The 22,047-nt window shown below is 44.3% G+C and overlaps 1 protein-coding gene across 1 annotated transcript in view; it reads right to left on the bottom strand.

Moving 5' to 3' along the window:
• The window catches only part of Cplx1 (complexin 1), a 32,142-nt gene that overhangs the window by 9,583 nt on the left and 512 nt on the right, over positions 1-22,047 (bottom strand). The window contains exon 2 of the mRNA XM_028782430.1: positions 21,005-21,107. Within this exon, the coding sequence (XP_028638263.1) occupies positions 21,005-21,035 (31 nt within the window). The 5' untranslated portion in view covers positions 21,036-21,107. The remainder of the gene's footprint in view (positions 1-21,004; positions 21,108-22,047) is intronic.

Here is a 22,047-nt window from a genome sequence, read left to right as displayed (position 1 = left end):
TATACATATACATATACATATACATATACATATACATATACATATACATATACATATATATATCAAATAAGTATGGAGAAAAGTGCACTTGGCTGTTAGAAATAATGCTTAGTCACAGAGATCCCAGCTCAAGTTACCGACAAGTAGATATTGGCTATACAAGTGCTGGATAGGGACAAACAGCAACATATATTGGTGGAAATGCAGATGACACGGGAATTGGAGGACAGTGGATCAATATCACTTTGTTCTTTTGGTGCTTGGGCCTCACACATGCTAGACAAAGCACTCAGTCACGAACCTGTCAGTTTCTTATGTTAAAGACACCTATAATGTGGTTCAAAAACTGTAGTCCCAAGTATTTACTCAACAGAAATAAAAAATTCACATGAATTCGAGGATAAGAAAGTTACAGCAGTTTTATTTGTGATAGTAAAACACAGGACAACGTATCTGCTCATCAGCAGGCAATGGGCAGATCAACTACAGACCATGCAGATGAAGGGCAGAGCACTGCTCAGCACTGGAAAGAAGTGGACCAGTGGCTGACACACCCAATAGCATGGAAGGAGCTCAGAATTTTTGATGCTGGGTGAAAAAAACTAGAAATGAATGAAATGGTTTTTACTTAAGTAAATGCAAAGGCGGCCTGATGTATGAGGAGAAGGTGACTTTGGGGTTGTCTGGGTGGCTATAGCCCTGGGTCTGTGGACATTTGCTGACTACTCTCTGTATTGGATTACTTTGCTAAACACCAGCCATACTATAATTCAAATAAATATACAATATAAAAGACTAGCGGTGGTAGAGACCAGTCTTCCCTGTCTAATCTAGCTACCAGCTCTGAACGAAAGATCAAACTGACAGCCACAGAGGTTCAAAGATTAGAAACATAGCTGTAGTTTTATAGCCTTTCAACTGAACTGGACATTAGATTAAGATGTAAAAAGTTTGAAAACAGCCAGGTGGTGGCGGCACACACCTTTAATCCCAGCACTTGGGAGGCAGAGGCAGGCGGATTTCTGAGTTCGAGAGTTCAAAAAAAAAAAAAAAAGACAAAACAAACAAACAAACAAACAAAAAAAAGTTTGAAAACAGTGAAAAGCAAACTTCCTACAGTTGTTCTCCAGCTTTTAGTGAGTCATAGGATCCAGCATACACCTGGTAGTGCTGGTAGTTTGCACAGGGCATTGGCACATCCCCCTCTGAAGCTGTGGAGAAAGTCTGGGCAGTTTAAGTGCTGAACAATTTTATTTCCCAAAATCTCAACTCCATGATTTGATGAGCCTAATCTAACAGACTATATGTCTAAAAATAGGGTCTGTATTTTGGAATAATAACAGATTTTAGTCATAAGGAAGAAAAAAAACCAAACAAAATGGAGAGGCTTCATAATCATCCATAGAAATAAAAAAGTAGTCCTAGCTGGGTGATGGTGGCACATGCTTTTAATTCCAGAACTCGGGAGGCAGAGACAGGAGGATCTCTGAGTTTGAAATCAGCCTGATCTAGAGTTCCAGGACAGCCAGAGCTACACAGAGTAACATAGCTTGAAAACAAACAAAACCAACCAACCAAACCAAACTATTAACAAACAAACAAACCAAAAAGTTAACCCAATGTAAGATTGGAAGAGAGGGTCCATAGAGAGGATCAGAGCTGATATGGAAAACAACAGCAAATGATGATGAGCTTATGCCACACGGGTGTGACAGCTGCGCTACTGTTCTTCATGAGAAAAATCAATAAACAATAATAATGAACATGATCTCAAGACGACACAGTGCTCTGTCTCTCCACTTCTCTTGCTGTCCACACCGTCTTCTACCTAAAATACTCGGGATATTCCAGCAAAAACTGACCAGAACTAACTACACAGAAGGATGACAAGAGATGACGTTTACCTAACGCCAACTGTTTTCCCCCCAAACTACCCATGGCAGCGGGACACACATAGGAGAGAACTTGCATTTACAATCTTGGAAACAAACTGCATTTGACAAAGAATTCTATAGAAACTATAAAGAAGATATTATCTATTTAAGCTTCAAGGTTTGTGAAAGACATACCATTTCCCTGCTGTACAAGCTTACCACAAAGATGGTGGTACACTGTGGGGTGCAATTGCATGCTGTTTGGATTGAATCTCTGACTTAAACTTTGGAGTATTTAAAATTCTTGATAAATATAAGGTTCTGGTGGTACAATAAGTGGCAGAAAAATAAAAATAACAAGCCTGAAATAGTGATGTATTCCTGTGGTTTTAGAACTTGAGAGGTGGAGGCAGGAGGATCATGATTTCAAGCCCAATTTTAATTAGTGAGTTTGAGGCCAGCTTGAACTACATGAGATCCTGGATCAAAGCAGAACAAAGAAGGAGGAGGAGGAGGAGGAGGAGGAGGAGGAGGAGGAGGAGGAGGAGGAGGAAAACAAACTCTCTCCAGAGTCCTAGGGAGGCCAAGAGAGTAACAAATAACAAAGGTGCTCGTGTTGTAGATGTTTTAAATGCCATCATATCCACTTCTGGAGAAGGGGCACACTGAGTCCTTGGAGAAAGAGGATTAATGACAGAGGCAGCCAGACATTATTACATACACTCTTCTGCCTAGCCATCTCATTCCAGCTGTCTGTCAGAAACGGGTCTTTGTTGAGACATGTTCCCACAGATACTCACTACCCTAGTATGAGGCTAGAGACAAGGATGTTTTGGGCATGTAGTCACATGACCAGGGAATATCTGTGGCTACAGTGCACTTGGGGGTGTGGCACACCCAGGAGAGGATTATCAGTGTCCTAGAGGAGGTTGAGGGGCTTCCCAATGCACTCTAATATGTCAGCTATGTGCAGAAAAGTACATCACAGACGCAAGTTTTGGAAAACAAGGAGAAAGCCCAATGGTCAAAGATAACCATGATTCCACAGTTCTTTGAAAAAATACAAGAGGCTGCATGTCAGATTCCCCTTAGTCCTCGGCTCTCAGGAAGCTGTGAGGAATGTTCACTAAGATCCACTAAATGTCAGTCTCTGCTACAGTGAGATACCTCTCCACATGCCCGCTGGGACATGTATTACAAAAACAGAAAACAGGAAGTATTGGCAAAGATCTGGGGAAAGTGGAACCTTGTGCTGGGACAGTGGGAATGTGTAATGGTCCAACCTGTAGAAGACAGTTTGGTGGGCCCTCAAAAGGCCAAGCACAGAGACTGAAGAGACAGCTTAGAATTAAGATCACTGGCTGCTCTTGCAGAGGACTTGGGTTCCCAGCACCCACATGGCAGTTCACAACTGTCTGTAACTCCACTTCCATAGGATCTAATACTCTCTTCTGGTTGCCAAGGTTACAGAACACATATGGTACACATATGCACTTGTAGGCAAGATGCTTATATGTATCTTGTCTGGGCCAAGTACAGAATTACCATATGGCCCAGTAATTCCACCAGTGACTACATACACAAAAGTTTTGAAAGCAGGAACTCAGATATTTGTCCACTGTTAGTCTGAGCAGCGTCATTCACAATATCCAGGAGGCAAAGCCACAAGCATCAGCCCACAGGTGAATGGAGAAAGAAAAAAAAATGTGTCTGTCCATACCTTACATATTGTTCAGCCTAAGGAGGTTTTGACACAAGACAGCATGGAGAAACTCTGGGGACATTGTACTGAGATAAATGAGCCAGTCACAAAGGACAGCTGCTAGGAAGTCCTTAGAGCACTCAGATCCATGGAGTGGAAAACAGAAAGTAATTTGGGGGCTGGAAGACAGAGACCTAATGTTTACCTGGGATAATTTCAGTTTGGAAAAATGAGAATATTCCAGAAGCAGAGATGATGGCTGAACAATAGTGCCACTGCTTTGTGCACCTAAAATTGATTGTATAGTACAACTCATATATATGACCACAACAAAAAGAGAAATAAAAATTTAAATTTCTCATAATTCCATCTCCTTGGTAGGTTTCCCAAAGCACACATGCGCTTGTGACCAGTTTGGTCAAAGCATATAACTGGTAATGACATCCCCTATGCAATGTGTGCAAGAGTAGCCTCCCTAGCAGCCGATGGGCTGTGCGTATTAGATTATAGTCACTGCCAACATGGAAACTAGAGGTAATGAGGTCCTGATATAGGCCCCAGAGAGCAACCAACTTGCAAACTCCTGAACATGGTTTTGGAGGCCATGTTGGTTTGCAGGAGGAGGTATGACTCTGCAGTAAAGAAAGCAAGCAGGCCAAAACAGGAAGGTAATTAAAATGACCAGGGGCTCAAGAAGTAGCTCAATGGATAAGAGTATTTCCCATGTAAGTATGAGTACTTGAGTTTAGATGTAACAAAAGGCACATAAGAGGTGGAGAGAGAGGAAGCCAGCCTTTCTCCAGGCACAGTGAGAGTTGCTGTTTCAAAGGAATAAAGCAGCAATAGTACAGCTGAACACTCAGCATCCTCCTTTAGTCTCTTTACACACACACTCCCCACTCACACATACATGCACATACACCAACACTCTCTCTCACACACACAAATAAGCAAATAATAACCAAATAATACATTGTATTTACCTTGTGGGAATCTTGAATGAAATCCATAACTCAAAATACAGTTATTATAAAAAGCTAAGAATGATGTCTAGGAATTCACAGATGGGATCCTTCAAATGTTCAAGAAACAGATAATTCCCATGATATTTAGAGTGTTCTTGGAAGAAGTGAATTCTCTGAGTTGTTTTTACTAAATTAGCATAAAAGCCAGAAGTCATGTGGAAGGGAAAGGAAGAATGGAAAGAGAGAGGAAAGAAGAAAGAAGGGAGGGAAAAGGAAGTGAGGGAGGAGGAGAAGGAGAGAGGGAGAGAGAAAGAGAGAGAGAAGAAGGAGGAGGAGGAGGAGGAGGAGGAGGAGGAAGAGGAGGAGGGAGGGAGGGAGGGAGGGAGGGAGGGAGAAAGACAGAGACAGAGAGACAGAGACAGAGAACTAGAGCTCCCAACAGAGTAGGAACCAGCACATAGGCCAGAGTAATGTTCAGCCAAAGGGAACTGACATCTGTAACTTTCTAGGGAATGCTATAGACAAGCACAACCTGAGCTCAGTGGAGATCATTTGCAGAAGGCAGAGATGTGACAGCATGACAGCGTCAGTCATGACGCAGATGCTACCCAAAGACACAGTGGCCATTGGGCACTTGTATCATAAGGTGCTGTTCTGAGCACTTTCATGTTCCCAGAACCTTCCTGCTTCCTTTCCCCCTGACTAACAAGCCAATGGGTTCTTGTGTCCCTGGGGTGCCTACAGCTTTCATCCCCTTTAGAACTTGCACGTGTCTGACTACAGGCCTGCCTCCTTTATCTTGCTTTGTATACACATGCCTGAGAGGTGGAGTCTACACACACAGCCAGAAAATGACCGTGGCAAAGAAAAAAAAAAGTACTCTGCCATATAGAACCCACCACTAAAGCACAATGGGGGCTCCTCAGACTTATATAAATCTGTGAAGCCAAAAACAGGCTTCTGGTACCCATAGTGTCCAACCCAGCACCCAGATGGTCTGTCTCATTCTCCCCACAGAAATAGTCTTGTGTTCTCCAGAAATTTAGATCAGTAGAGCCCACAGTATATAATGGGGCACTGTCCTGGCTACTAAGTGCCATGTGTATAGCCACTCATCTGTCCATGTAGGGTCTCACTGTGGAGTAGCTTGCAGAGAGAATCTCTTGTGTACTGTGTGGAAGCATCACCTATCAATAAAAAGCTGACGGCGTATTAGCTGAGACAAGAAATAGGAGGTGGGAGTTCTGGTAGGGAGAAAGGACCTCTGGGATAGAGTCAGGCATGGGAGGGATTTGCCCCAAATTCTGAGGAACACCCGCCAATGAAAATGAGGAGAGGTAAGCAACCATGTGGCACTCATGAAATAGAATAAACAAGTTAATTAAGTTACGAGCTAGTCAGGGAATGAGCCAAAGCTTAGGCATAGGTATTTATTCATAAATAATAACTTCCAGACTCATTATTTTGAGAACTGGAGTGTGGGTGGAAAAATTCTGCAGTTACAGTAGCTTGTCCATCCATAGCCAGCAGATACACGCTGAAAACTGGACCTTAGGGACAAACCCGTGTACTGGTTATTTACCCAGGTTAATTACCTGGTTAGTTACTCCTGAGAGTTACTAACAAGATGTTCAGCAAATTTAGATTTCACCTGGCTTTATTGAAATAAATAGTCAAACCCTGCAAAGGTAGGTCTGCCCCCTACACTTGTACTATGAAAAATATGAACCTGTGTCCCTATGTAGTTCAATACTGTCTTGGTGGCCTTTTGACTGCAGCCAACCATGTGAATGACAGGTGGTGTTTTATTTGTATTTCACTTGTGACTAATGATTTCAAGCATTATTCATGTGCTTGTTGGTCATTCCTGTGTTTGCTTCAGGTGAGTATCAATTCTTTCTTCTTCTCTCCCTCCTTCCTCCATCTCCCTTCTTTTGAGATGAGTCTTGCTTTGTACCTGTGACTAACCCAGAATTCTTTCTATAGATAATGTTGGCCAAGAATCCTAGGGCACAATGTTATCCCAGTATATTTTCCAGGTCAGTGAGATAGTTCACCTGGCTAAGGCATTTGCTGCCAGGGCAGATGACCTGAATCTAGTCCTAAGCCTGGGACTTACATGGTAGGAGAGAGTAGACTCCTACAAGGTATCCTTTGACTTCTACAAACGCACATGCTCATGCACACACACAATAAGTAAATGTAATAAAAAATTGAAGTATGTATGTGTGTCTTAAAAATAAACATTTTAAGATGGGCAGTGGTGGTTTACACCTTTAATCTCAGTACTTGGGAGGCAGAGACAGGTAGATCTCTGAGTTTAAGGCCAGCCTGGTCTAAAAGAGTGAGTTCTAGGACAACTAGATACACAGAGAAACCTTGCCTCAAAAAATCAATGACAAAAATAAATAAATAAATAAATAAATAAATAAACAAATAAATATAAACGTTTTAGTAATTGGTAATTGGAACTTAGCAGTACCTAGGTCCTCACATAATACTGGACAGACTCTTGGTCACTGAGTTATACTCCAACCACCAAAACAAATGTTTTGAGAACAACTTTAATTTACAGAATTAAACTCACAAAGATCCATCTGCCAGTGCCTCCTAAGTACTAGCATTAAAGGTATCTGCTATCATGCTCAGACTGTTTACTGGATTTTTTTGTTTTTTGTTTTTGTTTTTCCCTGAGACAGGGTTTCTCTGTGTAGCCCTGGCTGTCCTGGAACTCACTCTATAGACCAGGCTGGCCTCAAACTCAGAAATCCGCCTGCCTCTGCCTCCCAAGTGCTGGGATTAAAGGCGTGCGCCACCACCACCCGGCTTGTTTACTGGATTTTTACTTCCTCTATTCTGTTCAAAGATTCCAGCCAAAAATTGACATGACAAACAGTTTCCATATCTCTTTGGGTTCTGTTGGGCCAGCCAGTGTCTCAAACTTGTGTTGGTGATGGTTATTTGAGCCTTTTGAGAATTTTGCACTCTCTCTCAGTTGGGACTCTTGGATGTTTTTCTCTTACTTAGGTGGAACTGTGGATTTGAGGTAAAGGAGACACTAATTTCGCACCATGATGAATATTCCCATACAGACACGTTCTGCAATGCTGTTGCTAACCCTGACCTTCCGCCGTGACCTTCACTCTCCTACGCTGTATTCCCAAGAGCTCACTGTGCAATGCAAACCTAAAGGTTACACTGGCTTTGGTTTTTAGTCTTGCTTTTTCTTTTTGTTCTTTAGTATTTTAGTTTGGAGTTTTCCTTTCTTCTTCACCCTCCTCTTGCTTCCTTCATGTGCGTGCCACCACCCTCAGGAGACGTGAGTCTCAGGAGCATTCACTCCGCTCCATGACATGCTTTTAAATTTCTTTGCTACAATCTTTCAATGAGTGCGTTCTTTTATCTAAGTTGACCAGTTCCTTGGCACAATATTAATCTCACAAAAAACACGGATGTTCAATTTTTCCAGTTCCTTATAGACTTCACTACATATTAATTTCCTTCTGAAGTATAGTTGACAAGAATTTTCTCCTATTCTGTATGGTGTGTCTATACTCTACTGATAGTTTCTTTTGCTATGCAGATGCATTTTAATTTATATGGTAATACCATTTATTCACTTGTAAATTATGATTTTTTTGTTATTTATGATACTTTATTGAATTCTCTGCAACAATAAATATGCTGGAAAATAGCTGGAGTGCTACCTGTCCTATCTGCCGATTCTTAGGATGATTTCTTGTGCTAGTGGAGTACTTTTCAGAAAACTTTTGGTAGGTATGATGTTCCTCAACAAATAAACAGACAACATCATCACCAACAAAAAGACTATAGAATTTCATTCAGTCATAAGGAAAAAAAATCCTTAGTGAAATAATCCATACTCAGAAAAATAAATATTGGATGTTTTTTCATATTCTAATTCTATACTTTAATTTTTATATATGTCTGTCTGTGTACATGCATCTGTGTAGGTCATAAAACTTGAAAGTGGACTACGAGAGGAAAAAACAGATTTTACGGTGGGAAAAGAGTAATGAATGTACTTGATATGAAAACAGAAAGACTACTGCAGAGAAGACAGAGCAATGCAGAGTGGAGGCAGATGGGGGAGAAGAATAAGGAAGGATGACCAACGAAAACAAAACATGCATGAAAATGCCATGATGGAACCCATTACTTTGGATGCTAAACAGAGAACAGAAAACAAACATGGAAGCAGATCCAAGGCACTGGGGAGAGGGGGTGAAGTGTGGAGCTGCAGAGAGAGCTGAAGGAATGTTTGCACACTTGTGGTTTAAATGAATGATCCCCATAAGATCATATATTGGACTAGAACTATTTGGGAAAGATTAGGAGGTTGCACTGGGTTGGAGGTATACCACTGGGGGAGGGTTTTGAGGTTTTAAAAGCTCATGCCATTTCTAGTTATTTCTTTTTCTGCCTCCTACTTTCAGATAAGGATTTAAGCTCACAGCTACTGTCCCAGCACTCTGTTTGTCTGCCTGCTCCCTACATGGACTCTGAAACTGTCAGGCCCCCAAAACGCTTTCTTCTGTAAGCTGCCTTGGCCATGGTGTCTCTTTATAGCAATAGAAAAGTAACTAACATAGTCCTGAAAGAAGAGCCCTTACTTACTTCAGATCCATCACTCAGCCACATAGGTTCTGACAGAACTATAGTTCCATAGTTGGTATAGAAGCATACCAACCAGTTCACACACATAACCAAAAGGAAGTTCAGAGTCCCACACAGTCTGTGAACCAGACTCCAGTCAGAAGAACATGAACTTGAAGTCTCCCATCTGAACAGAAAGTACTAAATGTATGTTAGAGACACAGCAAGATAGGGAAACCAAATACAGTATCACATAAGGCCTCTTGGCAGCAACCAGAGGCCTCCCTGTTGTGTCCATTAACTGTAACACCAGGGGCTACCCATAAGCAAATGTGAGGTGACCTACATTCCAAAGTTCTTGGAAATTAAAAGTACAAGTACAGATATAAAATCTTAGCTGAAGGGTTAGAGGATACATTTTTGGAAATAATAATAAAAGCTACAGTGACAAGTAATAACAACAACAGCAGCAACAACAACAAAACAGAAGAAAACAAAGTGGCGCTCAGGGCTGTTTTTAGTGACAGAGAAGGAAAAGGAAGAGAACAAAGAAGCAACAGGAAAACATTTCCAGGAACTGAACATCACACCAGCAGGATGAATGAAGCAAGTTCTTAACTCTGAGAAATTCTTGTCACTGAGATCTGAATGGGAACCCTAAAGGCCTATACAGTAGGCTGGAAGCAGGCAGGTTCTGACTTCACCTGAGACCTCATAAGCTGGAACAACAACAACAAGTGCCTTCAAGTGTATATGGGAAATTCATTCAAATCTGTTATTTTATACCCAGCCCAACTGCCTCTAATGAAGAAGAACAAAGATACCTGTTCACCTCCCCACAGCATTCTCAATTCCCTATTGAGTAGCTGTCTAGAAATCTACCAATACAGAGGGAAGGCTCCAAGGAGAGAAACATGCCTAACAATGTATCTGCATGGTCACCCACATGAACACAATATACTAAGGGCTGCTGCCTGGAAAGGAAAGTATCAAGTGAAAAATAAGAGTCATATTACTACAGGACAAACAAAAGGCTTTGTAAGAAATGAACACAGTCCTAATTAGCTCCACACTGAACAAAGCACACTGTAAGTAGTGTGTGAGACAGGCACCAGTTACAAGGATGACACCTAGGAGCACAGTGCCATATGTTGTAAGGTGCCAGAAGTGACACCTGATCCAGGTAGGCATCTACTTAGAAACGTGTGAGGAGGCCTGCAGACACCTCCCAAGAAGGTAGATGCAGAAATAGAAAGTGACAGTCTTCTCTGGTTAGCTTAAGTTGCCACTGACTTCATAAGTCATGAATCCAAAAGGATTAGAGAGGCTGTTGACTCAGTGTACTGCCCTGTGACCCCCAGGCCTTTGTCAGGAAAGGTGGAGGGGAGGTGGGCAAATGTACACACACTGCTTCTGAAGCTGGAAGCTTAGGCTACATTTATTCTTTATCTCATCACCAACAAGTTGAGTATTTGCCCAAGCTAGCCTACCATGCAGAGTTCCTGAATATTTACCATTCACAACTGCTTCCAGAAGGGAAATGAGACCAGACTCACGTGTTGGGAGTGGTGACCACTGAGGACAGAGTCCTATCATTGACCTTCCCAGACTGCAGCACCTACTTGTTCATTTGTATCTTTTATAAGTGGTAGAAACATGAGCCAGCAGTTAGAATCTTGGGCTGCTCTTGCACAGAACCTGGTTTCAGTTCCTAGCACTCACATGGTAGCTCACAATTATCTGTAATTTTAGTTCCAGAGGATCTGATGCTTTCTTCTGGCTTCCATGAACATCAGGCACATATGCAGTGCACACACATACATGAGGGTTAAACACTCATATACATAAAATGAAATAAATATTTTAAAAAGTATTTTAAAGTATCTTTTATGATATAAACTAGAAAACATGAAAAAGGGGGAATCTGTTGAAGTCCATTCCTTAACACTTTGTTTCCATGTTCATGGTGGGATGACTATTTAAAACCACAGTTTCTATGGAAGCCATTCTATCTGGCTGGGTGTGGACCTGTGATGCTCACACACTGTTGCCAATAAATCAGCAGTAAGAGAACTCCACAGGGTTCTTGCCAGCAGAGATGGATCTACAAGAACACCATTTCATTTTCATAGTTGCCTGTATTGTTTTGTTGTTACCCTATACTATTTTAAAAAGAAAATAAGCTTTCATTTTACGAGACAAGCTTATTGGCTATGTGTAGTGGTGCATGCCTTTAATCCTAGCACTTGGGAGGCAGAGGCATGTGAATTTAAGGCCAGCCTTATCTAAGTAATGAGTCCCAGGCCAGCCAAGATTACATAATGAGACCTTATCTTAAAAGCAAGCAAACAAACAAACAAGCAACAACCAAAACAAAGCAAATTTAAAGAAATAAACTTATAAGTATCACAAAATCCAATGTGAACATTAAAATACTTTGTGTATGAGAAAACACAATGTTAGCTCAACCTTCTATATCTAGCTAAAAAAAAAACCCTACAAAATAGGAGATAAGAAAGAGTGAAAATACATACAAAAGTCCAGCATCTGGGAAGTAGATGCAGAAAGATCTTTAGCTAGGCCAGCTGGGGCTACTACATCATAGTGACACACTGTTTTTTTGCAGGTAGGGTAGTCAGGGAAGTAAGTGGTGAAGATTTTGAACATGACATAATCATTATGTATATGTGTGGCACATATTACATGAAGCACCTGTAAATAAGCAAAATTACTATGTTAAATAAAGCACATTTTAAAAAATACATAGAACCTTTAGAGTTGCCTTGGCAAGGTCTTGACCATTTCTGACTTAAGCAGTTGGGGCTGAAATAATGGTATTTATTTTTTTTAAACAGTATCTCAGTACTTGGCCCTTGCTAGCTGGGAACTTGGTATGTAAACCAGGCAGGGCTCCAACTCATAGATCTACTGACCTCTGCCTCTCAAGTACTGGGATGATTAAAGGTATGCTACTACACTCAACTTTTTGTTTTGATTTTATTTATTTGTTTGTTTGTTTGTTTAGTGTGTGTTTACACATGAGAATGTGCCATATTGTGGGTTTGTAGATAAGTGGATAGCTTTGAGAATCAGTTTTCTTCTCCCACTATGTGGAAACCCAAGGATTGAACTCAGGTTATCAGGCTTGGCAGCAACCACCTATTCCCACTGGGTCACCTCATTGAACATGGAGTCTCTAGAACACTGAATCCAATTTTTGTTTAGCTGCTTTTTTTTCTTTGAGACAGGGTCTCTCACTATAGCCCTGAATGGAGGGCAACCTGCTATGTAGACTACCTTGGCCTATAGCAATCTTCCTGCTCTGCTACCTAGGTATGTAGCAGATTTTTAAAAAGATTTAGTTTTCATATTAAAAATAAATAGTGAGCTGGGCAATGGTGCCGCATGCTTTTAATCCCAGCACTTGGAAGGCAGAGGCAGGGAGATTTCTGAGTTCGAGGCCAGCCTGGTCTACAGAGTGAGTTCTAGGACAGCCAGGGCTACACAGAGAAATCCTGTCTCAAAAACCTAAATAAATAAATAAATAAATAAAAATAGTGAACCCTCAAGGAAGTACCTCTAAAAGTTAAGTTGATAAAGGCCGTGCCCAGTACACTACCATGATGGAGTATCACTAACTAGATAACTGGGTGCTGGCGCTGCCACAGAGAACAGGTCCTGGCTGAACAGCAGCAAAGCTGGCTCCAGTGATTTTTTTTTTAAAATTCATATATTTATTTATTGTTTTCTGTTGTTTGTTTTTTATTTCTTTTATTTTTGACATTATAATATAATTATATTATTTTTCCTTTCCCTTCCCTTCCTTCAAGCCCCCCATAATCCCCCTTTTTGCTGTTCCTTTTAAAATTCATGGCCTCCTTTTTAAAAATTAATTGTTGTTATACGCACATATGCATATGTATATACATGTGTGTTCCTAAATATAATCTCTTCAGTTCATACGGTGCTCTTTGTATGTATGTTTTCAGGGCTGACCATTTGGTCTTAGATAACCAGTTGTTGTGCTCTTCCCTGAAGATGTCAGTTTCTCCCAGCCTCAGCATTTCTGAGTTGCCTGAAAGGTTGAAGCCTGGTGATCCTTGCCCCGTCCACTTTAGCATGTCTATTGTTGTTGTCCTCTAGTTTTCAAATAAAGCCACAGCAGTGACAGGCCAGCCACACAATGGCATCTGATAAATACAAGAAAAAAAACTAAGTGGAATTCTAAGCAAAAACTAGAGAGTGTTTAGCATGATTTTATATTATCCATTGGAGTTTTAAAATTAAGACAAAACACCTTGTGCTGGTTTTAGGTTTTGTCAACTTGACATGAATTAGTTGCCTGGGAAGCAAGAACTTCAACTGAGGAACTGCTACCATCAGCCTTGCTGAAGTAAGTCTGTATAGGCATTTTCTTGATTAATGGTTGATACAGGAGGGACAAAGGTACTGTGGGTTATGCCAACCCTGGCCAGATAGATGGTACTGGCTTTTATAAGAAAACAAGCTGAGCAAGCCACGGAGAGCAAGCTGGTAAGCAGCATGCCTTCAGGGTCTCTCCTTCAGTTCCTGCCTCCAAGTTCCTGCCTGAGATCCTATCCTGATTTCCCTTCATGCTGGACTGTAAACTGTAATATTGAATAGACTCTTTTCTCTCTAAGCTGTTTTTAGTCGTGGTGTTTATCACAGTGACAGAAATCAAATCAGGAGAGTCATTTATCTCCATATTCTAACTACCTCGAGCTGGGGATGCTATATTAGGTGTCCCCTCTGTCGCTAGTCACTGCAATTCCTGATGAGTCCCAACCCATAGTGGTGCACCCCTTCCCTCTTGCCTTCTTTCTGGGAATATTCATTCATCAGACACCTGTCCTCACTCCTATGGAGTTTAGGGGAGGAGGTAGTGTTAGCAATCTGTCTAAACTCCACCCCCACAATTACCCAGCAATAGCCAGGTAGTCCTGGTCCCACTATAAAAGGAGCTGCTTGCCCCCTCTTCTCTCTCTTGCTCTCTTGTCTCTTGCTTCTCCCTCTCCTTCTCCTCTTTTCCCCTTCTCCATTCTCTTCCCCCTCTCTCCACGTGATCATGGCCGGCCTCTACTTCTCTACTCTCTTTCTCTGCCTTTCTCTGCCTCTACTACCCTCTTAACTTCCCTCCCCATGCCCTGAATAAACTCTATTCTATACTATACCTTAGTGTGGCTGGTCCCTCAGGGGGAAGAGATGCCTCAGCATGGGCCCACTGAGACATCCCCTTCCCCCATACCTCACCACACACCCATAGAACATATTCTCTTTCTCTTTATCTTTGTATAAACACATTAGGTAGCACATTCCATACCTGGAACTCTTTATTCTTTCTGGTCAAGGGGCAAAATTCTAGAGACAAGACTCCACAGTTTGTGGCCTGAGAGGTTTGCTGAACACATGTCTCCAACTCTGACCTCTCAGCCCACTGGGGATGCATAGTGCTTGATGTCACAGAAAGTTGGCTTTCTGCTTATTCTTGCTTCTGTAGACCCATCTCATCTATCTTGAGTACTGAAGCTCCCAATCCCACCATGCCATGTCTTCAATTCAGAGAGGCAAAAAGATCCTGGGAAGGTATCTATGACCTGGGCTTTGCCTTGACGTGGTCACATACCTGTGAACAATATTCATTGGTTCTTTATGGCTCTGCCTTGGGAAGCAGGTTCAGAGTCCTCCAGGGCCAGTTTTCATTCTAGATCTACGCCAGCCTATATTGTGGAAGCCAGAATCTATACCTCATGTCCTGGGCTAGACAGAATAAACATACTAACTCAGTCTATGCAGATTTTGGACCTGAGGCATCAAAGACTGCTCCTCTGCCCAACTCCTGTGGTTCCACAAGCCTTTATATGCTGACTGGAGCCTTTACTGGCTGGATCCTTTGGGGAGGCTGGGGAGGCCTTTTATAGGCACTGCCATCCTTTCCTATATGGAGCAAAGTGTCAGGCAGACAACCGTATTTGATCTTGGCTTTTAGGAAAGGACAAAAATAGAGGAAACAGAAACTAGATGAAGTCACCAATTAGTAAATTCAAAGAGTCAGGCTCTGTGACAGATGGCCCGGACACTAGTGTTGAATGTGATTGTAATCCTGGCCCTCTGCTCTGTCATTCTGTCAGTCACTAGGACTGATCCAGTCCATAGCCTCTACCATGTGCTCTCCCCAACAACCAACCTCAAAGGAATGGAAGAGACGGTGCCGTTGTTCTCTCTTGAGGGAGACAACCATCAGGAATAGAGAGGTAGGACCCAAGGAAGGGGCTTGGGAAAGCCAGAGCATTTCCATTAGGTGCAGTCACCTCAGAAATGTCAGTCTGAGACAAAGACCAAGAACATGTGCTGCAGACAGCAGAGCACCAGCCTTCCTCAGGGCCTGCCTGACTGACTAGTCCTCCACCTCTGGGTCCAGAACCAGACACCAACTCCCAGTAGCAATACCCAGCAAGAGTACCCAACACTGAGCATCAGCTAGGTGCCTCTGGCCTCAGAGTCCACCTCTCTTCCCAAAGAACCATGGACTGCTGAGCTAATAGTTCTGCAAAAATGAAATACGAGTCTCCAGTGTCTTAGAGATAGAGAACAACTGTGTCTGTCCTAATTCAGGGGATAGGAAGAGTGGCCTAGCAATGTCACTGTTTATTGTTAAGACCACTGGCTGATAAATGAGGATAACACTGGGAAAGTACATTGTGTGTAGCAAAAGCATGTGGGATGTCTCTGAAGAGCTGGTGAGACCAAACAGGTACTTCACTGTTCCCCAGCCAGAGTTTCCTTCCTCCAGGGAGGTTTTAGGCACACAGGCATCTCAAAGAAGTCCTTGGCTAACAGTGGGAAATCTCTGACAATGGGGTTCTGCAGAGTAGGGTGCTTACTCCTCTCCACCCACCTTATGGAAGTAGACAGAAGGGAGCCAAAGCAGAGGTGGGAGACGTGCTGGGGAAGAGCCTGCAATGCTGCCTCTTCTCTCTTGATGTGGTTTCCAGCTTTGGTTGGGCTTTGCTAGGCTAATTCGCATCAGGCAGCATGGACTTGCCCCTCACTCTGAAGCTCCTGTTTCTCCTACAGTTAGCCTCCAGTACTAGATGTCCTGTCACAGCTAATTCTGAAGTGTGCAACATTAGCAAAGGCTTCTGAGAACTGTGACTATTAGGGTTATGAAATGTACCAGAGTCCCAGCCAAGATCTTTTGCCAACCAATAGGTCAGAACGTGAGTGACAACCAGTGAAGTGCTCAGCCTGCTCTTCAATGCCAGCCAGGACTCAGGCATTTGAAGTTGATCTGCAGCCTAATCAGCCTGAGTATCCTCTCCTAAGGAAGAGCTGCCTTTCAAGCTTTAGAGAGAGAAGCTGTTTCCCTCAAGTGTCCTTCTAGCCATCGAGAGTTATGGGGCACAAGTTGGATCTGCTGCCATGCACTAGTGTCTTCTGAGTGCACAGGAGTGTGGGTATTTTGTCCTGAAGTGTTTGCTAGCTGCCTGCTCTATTGGGTAAGTCAGGTAATGTGGAATCCTATCTATGAAGGGCTCATTGTTAGCAGGCCTGGCATCAAAACTGCCCAGCCAAGCACTGAGCGCTATCCACTCAATCCCTGCCCTGGTGTGGAGTCTGTGTATCTACACTGGCCTTTATCTAGCTGCTTCAGCCCATGGTGCCTAGCAGAAAGCTTCCACAAGACTGCACAGACACATCTGCTAGTCAGATGAAGGGCTGTTGCTTAGTTGTTCCCAGGGTAGAGGAGTGAATAGCAGCAGCCACTTCAAACTTGAGGAATAGGATAAGAATGGAGGTGCAAAAAGACAAAGGTAGGATCATAATTCTTCACCATGCCAACTCCAGCTGCTTTCCTTCTGTCTCTCGGGTACTTTATCATGAGACGCTTTTCCAGAGTTTCACCTGCAGCCCAGCTCAGTGGTAACTCCATTGTCCTCTCAGGACAGAAACCTTGAGTCTTTATCTGTGGCCCACACCACAAAGACCAGCAACAGTTTGGGGAGGTCGATGTACAGAGCTGCTGAGATCAGACCCTGGCAAAGAGCAGGGAGAGCGGGAATGGGTGGAGTTAACTCCACCTAGAGCCTCGGGGTACCAGGCCCAGAGGGGGTCACTGTAGGATACTATGCACACTGACTAAGTCACCCCAGGTTACTGGAGCTGCCCAGGCAGAAGATCTGTGTGAGAGGCCCTGCGGTCTTGATTTCGCTCTTGGAGCACACAATGAGGATATCCTAAGGGTCTCTTGAGACCACGCATGTACTTGTTGTCCCTTAGGCCTTTGCATAGGGTATCATACTGAGAATAATGAAAGAGCAGTAATTTGAATTATTTGAGCCAAAATAGCCACTTCTACTTAACTCTGTTGATAAGAGCCCACACCTAGCATGTCATGCCCATATCTTGTTCAATCTTCTCCAAGGATAATTATACACCTGGGCTATTTGCTGTTTCCTACAATAAGTATTCTAGGGGACCTTGAATCACAGACTTGTATAGATATGGCTAGATCACCTGGCTCCAGTTCCAAGGCACTCTGCTGCAAAAGAGTTTCAAGCTACCAAGACAGCTGTGACCCAGTGGTGACAGCAGAGGTACTGAAGCACTGTCTCCTTTCAGTAACTGAGCAGTGATATTGGTTCCTTTAGGATTGGAGTATCTTAGTAAGTTCTAGAGTGGTCCAAGGCCACAAGGACATTCTCTTGGTAAGAATGGGTTGGTCAACAGGGGCCATTTTCTCATGATTTTGTCCCAAGAGAATGTTCCTTCGATCCTACCTGGCTAGCACAGGTACCCACAGTCATGCTGTTGCATGTCATGGGGTGGAGTTTGGTGTCTGCTTCCAGAGAGGAAAAAAAAAAGATGAAAGGCAGCTGGCTGTTTCCTGACAAGGTATCTATCTAGCCAAAGCCACTACTGTCTAAAGCCTGCCCCCAAGGGCCTGCCTGTAGGATGGTCTGTAAACCATGAGGTGTGCAGGCCATAGAAGCAAAGGATGTTGAGGGAAGGGCTGGTAAAGGACAAAGAACAGTAGGGCCTGAAGCAGTGGCTCAGCCTCCAGACTTGAGATGCAGGTGTGACACTTCCTGGCACTTCAGTGATTACTGAGCAAAGAGAAGTGCTAGGAGGTAGTGGTCCTGTCTTAATAATGCCTGGCTCAGACTCTTAGAGAGTTATACCAGGGCAAGAAAGACCATACCCTGTAATTAGTAGCTTCAGGTGCAAGAATCCCAGGGACCGATGCCTGGTGTCAGCCTGGACAGGGACAGCAGTGCATAGATCATAAGGAGTCTGGAGGATCATGGTTAAGCAAAGCAAGTGAAGTGAGAGGGGGGAGAAACCGAGAGAGAAAGCTATACCCTGAGACATGACAATGGGCATTTACAGTAGACAAAGAAGCTGATCCAGAAAATGGAAAGGATACCTGGGTCCTCACACTGGCCAGGCTCCTCCTGAATAACACTATCCAGGCTTGCTCGGCTCTGCATAAACCACACCCTGGGCACTTGTCCACCTGGTCCAAGCCAAGGCACCAGACCTTCATCGGGAATCTTCCTTTTCTCTTATAGTGGGGACTCCGAATCATCCTGTTCTGATCCCAAGTTTCCTCGTGGTCCACAGACAGAACTGCTAGTAAACAGCAGAACTGGGGCCTGAAAGAACCCCACTAGTCCACTGAACTTGCTCACATAACAGAATCCAGGCACCCATGTAGCATCTACAGGAAGTACCTGAAACTACCTAGAACTTCACAAGCATCCAAGGTGAATATATCTCTGAACTGAAAGCCTGTGAATTTGGGGGCATGACTCATTGTCCCATAGCATTCATACACATGCCTTGGTCTCTCTGAGCCACATCTCTAGGATGCCACTGTGGACCAGGTCTGCCTCTTAGGAGGCATTAGAGACATGCCAAAGTGGATAGAGGTTGCTGGTAAAGTGCTGAATGCCTGACATGAGGCTTCAAAGTGAGGGCTGCTGCTCCTGGCAGGCACGGTGCTAGAACAGCCAGGCAAAGACAGAAGTATGGACCACATCCACATCTAGCCTGATTCCAGACCTACCCCTCTGTGGTCTACAGTCTTGTGAAGCAACAGATCATAAGTTCCTGAACCTGCAACCATAAGTAGAGATGGCCCAATAAAAGAGCCACACATTTGCTTCTGGGTTATTATTTTCTTTTCTATTACCTTTCTCTGGGCTTGATCTATGTCTTGGGGGTTCTGTTGCCTTCTGACCATTATCCGGAACATGACAAGACTGAAAATGGCAGGGGGAAAGTCTCTACAGTTCTTTACTCAGCATCATGGAAGCTACATCCCTATCTCCACAGAATGAATGTAAATTGAATATAGGGTAGTTTGGATGGTGCTCAGCCTAGTATGCGGCTGCTACCCTGTAGCTTCTGTCTGGTTACCACCCTGCCCCAACAGCTTTCACAGTACCCCAAGAAGCACGCCCCATTGCTGGTTCAGGAGAAACTCTGGGCTGACATGCAACAATGAGGGGATCCAGGCTGGCAATTACCCAGCTAATTTCAGCTATGCAGACAGCCAAATCAGAGATTTCAGTTTCTTTAAAAGCCCACCTCAGGGTCGGAATTAGCCACCAAATTAACTGTCTGTAGCAGCCTGGGACTTTCTGGGTATAACATGGGTCTCTTCTGATACAGGATGCTGGCTTGTCCCTGAATCCTAACCCGGTGATGTCATCATTATAATTAGATTCAACCTGAGTCTACCACAGTCGTGAACTCTCTTTTCATCACATATGAATGAAGTCACAGACACCCTCTGGGAGATGCCTGTTTCTGCAGACTCTCCTCTTTCCTGACCCCAAGTCCCCAATCAACTTTCCGTGAGTGGTCCCCTCCCTTTTCCATACCAGGATGTCCAACACATCCCAGCTGAGACCCACACCAGCCAAAGGGCTCCCCTGAGAGTGTGAACTCTCAGCATGGAGACTACACAAGGGTGTTGGGGTACCCAGAGCAGGTAGCTCTGAACAAACATGAAGACCACCTAGGGCAATCTCTACAGGCTTCAGCTGACCAAACTGCCCAGCTGAAACCCATTCCAGCCAAACAGGTACCAAACCTTCAGCTTACTGCTTCAGCTCCTCCCGGCCAAGAACTCAATCTGCTGACCTCTACCAGCTTCCAGTCCCACTGTTGCTAGCTACAGAGATGGCTTTGGGCCAAGTGGGGACAGGACTCTCCTCAAACAGTGAGTAAGCAGGCTGCCCTCACTCAGTGACATAAAGGCGGCTATATTTTCTCTGTAGAAGGAGACTTGGTTGCATAGCTATCCTTTCTTGTCCTTGTGAACAGTACTGTCTCTTACCTGGGTGAACCCCATAGAGCCCAATGCCACAGTTGGGATCACCCAAATCCCGTTTCCTAACCCAGACCTGGTGCACGTTTTGTTCCCAGGACTGACACAATGAGGGCTGCTCACAAGCCTCATTGGGATATTTGCCTTGATCAATGCTGCTCTGCTCTTGATTTGTCTCAGGATGACCAGTGGGTTCCACTGCACCATGGCATGGGGGCACAGGACCATCTTACACAGCATGTCCTCTCCATATCTTGTATGAAATCTCAAGGCTTGAGTCCCCAGGAGCTTCAAAAATATTGGGCTGGGGACTGCCCTAGGCTTGTTTGGAGGGTAAGCAACCATCTGCAGAGCCTGTGCGTGAGGTCAGAAGTGGCCATGCAGCCATGTGTTTTTGTGTCACTGCAGTGGTGGAGACATGTCTGAGTATCAGATGTCTGTGTATCCCTGGTGGCCCAAACCCATGTCCCCCTCCCCGCCCACCTCCTACCTCCCAGGGCTTGTTTCATCACGAACTCCATGATGATGGCTTCGTTCCTCAGGAGCCACTCCGGGGTCAGATTTCACATTCAAGTGTGGTCGAGTTCTTCTGCCTAGAGAGAGTAGGTGGCCATAGGTGCCCTGACCAGCCTTTCCTGAGACCCTTATCTACTCCTTGCTCCCCTCTCTATTATCCCGAGAGTCCAGTGTGAGAGGTTTTGTTCCCACACCCAGATCAGGATGTCAGGGTTCAGAGCCCAGCCAAACCAACAGTCATCTTGCTGCTTCTGGGGTTTCTGAAGGAAGCTTTTAGCTGCCACTGCAGTTCACAACTTGGGGCCACCAGTTACTGGAGACTGGCGCCAGCCTCCTCAAGCAGGGGTGGAGCCCAGGGGGCGTTTGAAGGTCAATGCTCTGCTGTAGCACCCAGGTTCTGGCTGCTCAGCTTCCTTGGCAGTTCTGGAGCTGTGGGGCAGGGGTCCCTCTGGGGTTAGAATTGGAGAGACAAGAAGTCCACGAATGTTGCCCCTCAGAAAAGGCTCGTATGACTTCTGACTAGTCCCAACTATATCTGTCTCTAGGGAGACTCTGGAGGCCCACAGCAGAACTGGCCCTGTACGGAGGAGAGAGGCGGCAGGGTCCCTGTCTTCCAGTGGGAGGGGAAACAGATAACCCACTCCTGCCTCTGCATGGGGTAGGGCAGCCCAAGCCAGAATGTCCAGCGCGGACTGAAGTGCCAGCAGCGTTTAGAAAGGTGCTTTCTGTTACGCCAAGAGCTGCAAAGACATCCCTCTTTGTAGGGTCTTTCCTGTCAGGAAACCTGGTCCCTAGGGATCCAGTGTCTCACAGGTTTCCCTCTGCAGAATGAGACCCGAAGGGGTACCAGGCAGGGAGAGTGTCCCAGAAGCTAGGGTTTCAGAGATGCCTTTACAGCAAAGCCAATTGCCTTGTAAACTTCTCTCTGTCTCGGGGAATCGGGGGATGGAGGCTCCGCATGGCCGGACATAGAGAGGCTAGGACGCTGCGGAGATTCCGCAAAGACCAAGGCATCCC

This window comes from Grammomys surdaster, unplaced genomic scaffold (genome assembly GCF_004785775.1).
Source record: "Grammomys surdaster isolate TR1022 unplaced genomic scaffold, NIH_TR_1.0 751, whole genome shotgun sequence".
Taxonomy (NCBI): domain Eukaryota; kingdom Metazoa; phylum Chordata; class Mammalia; order Rodentia; family Muridae; genus Grammomys; species Grammomys surdaster.
This window is presented reverse-complemented; position numbering and strand designations above follow the sequence as displayed.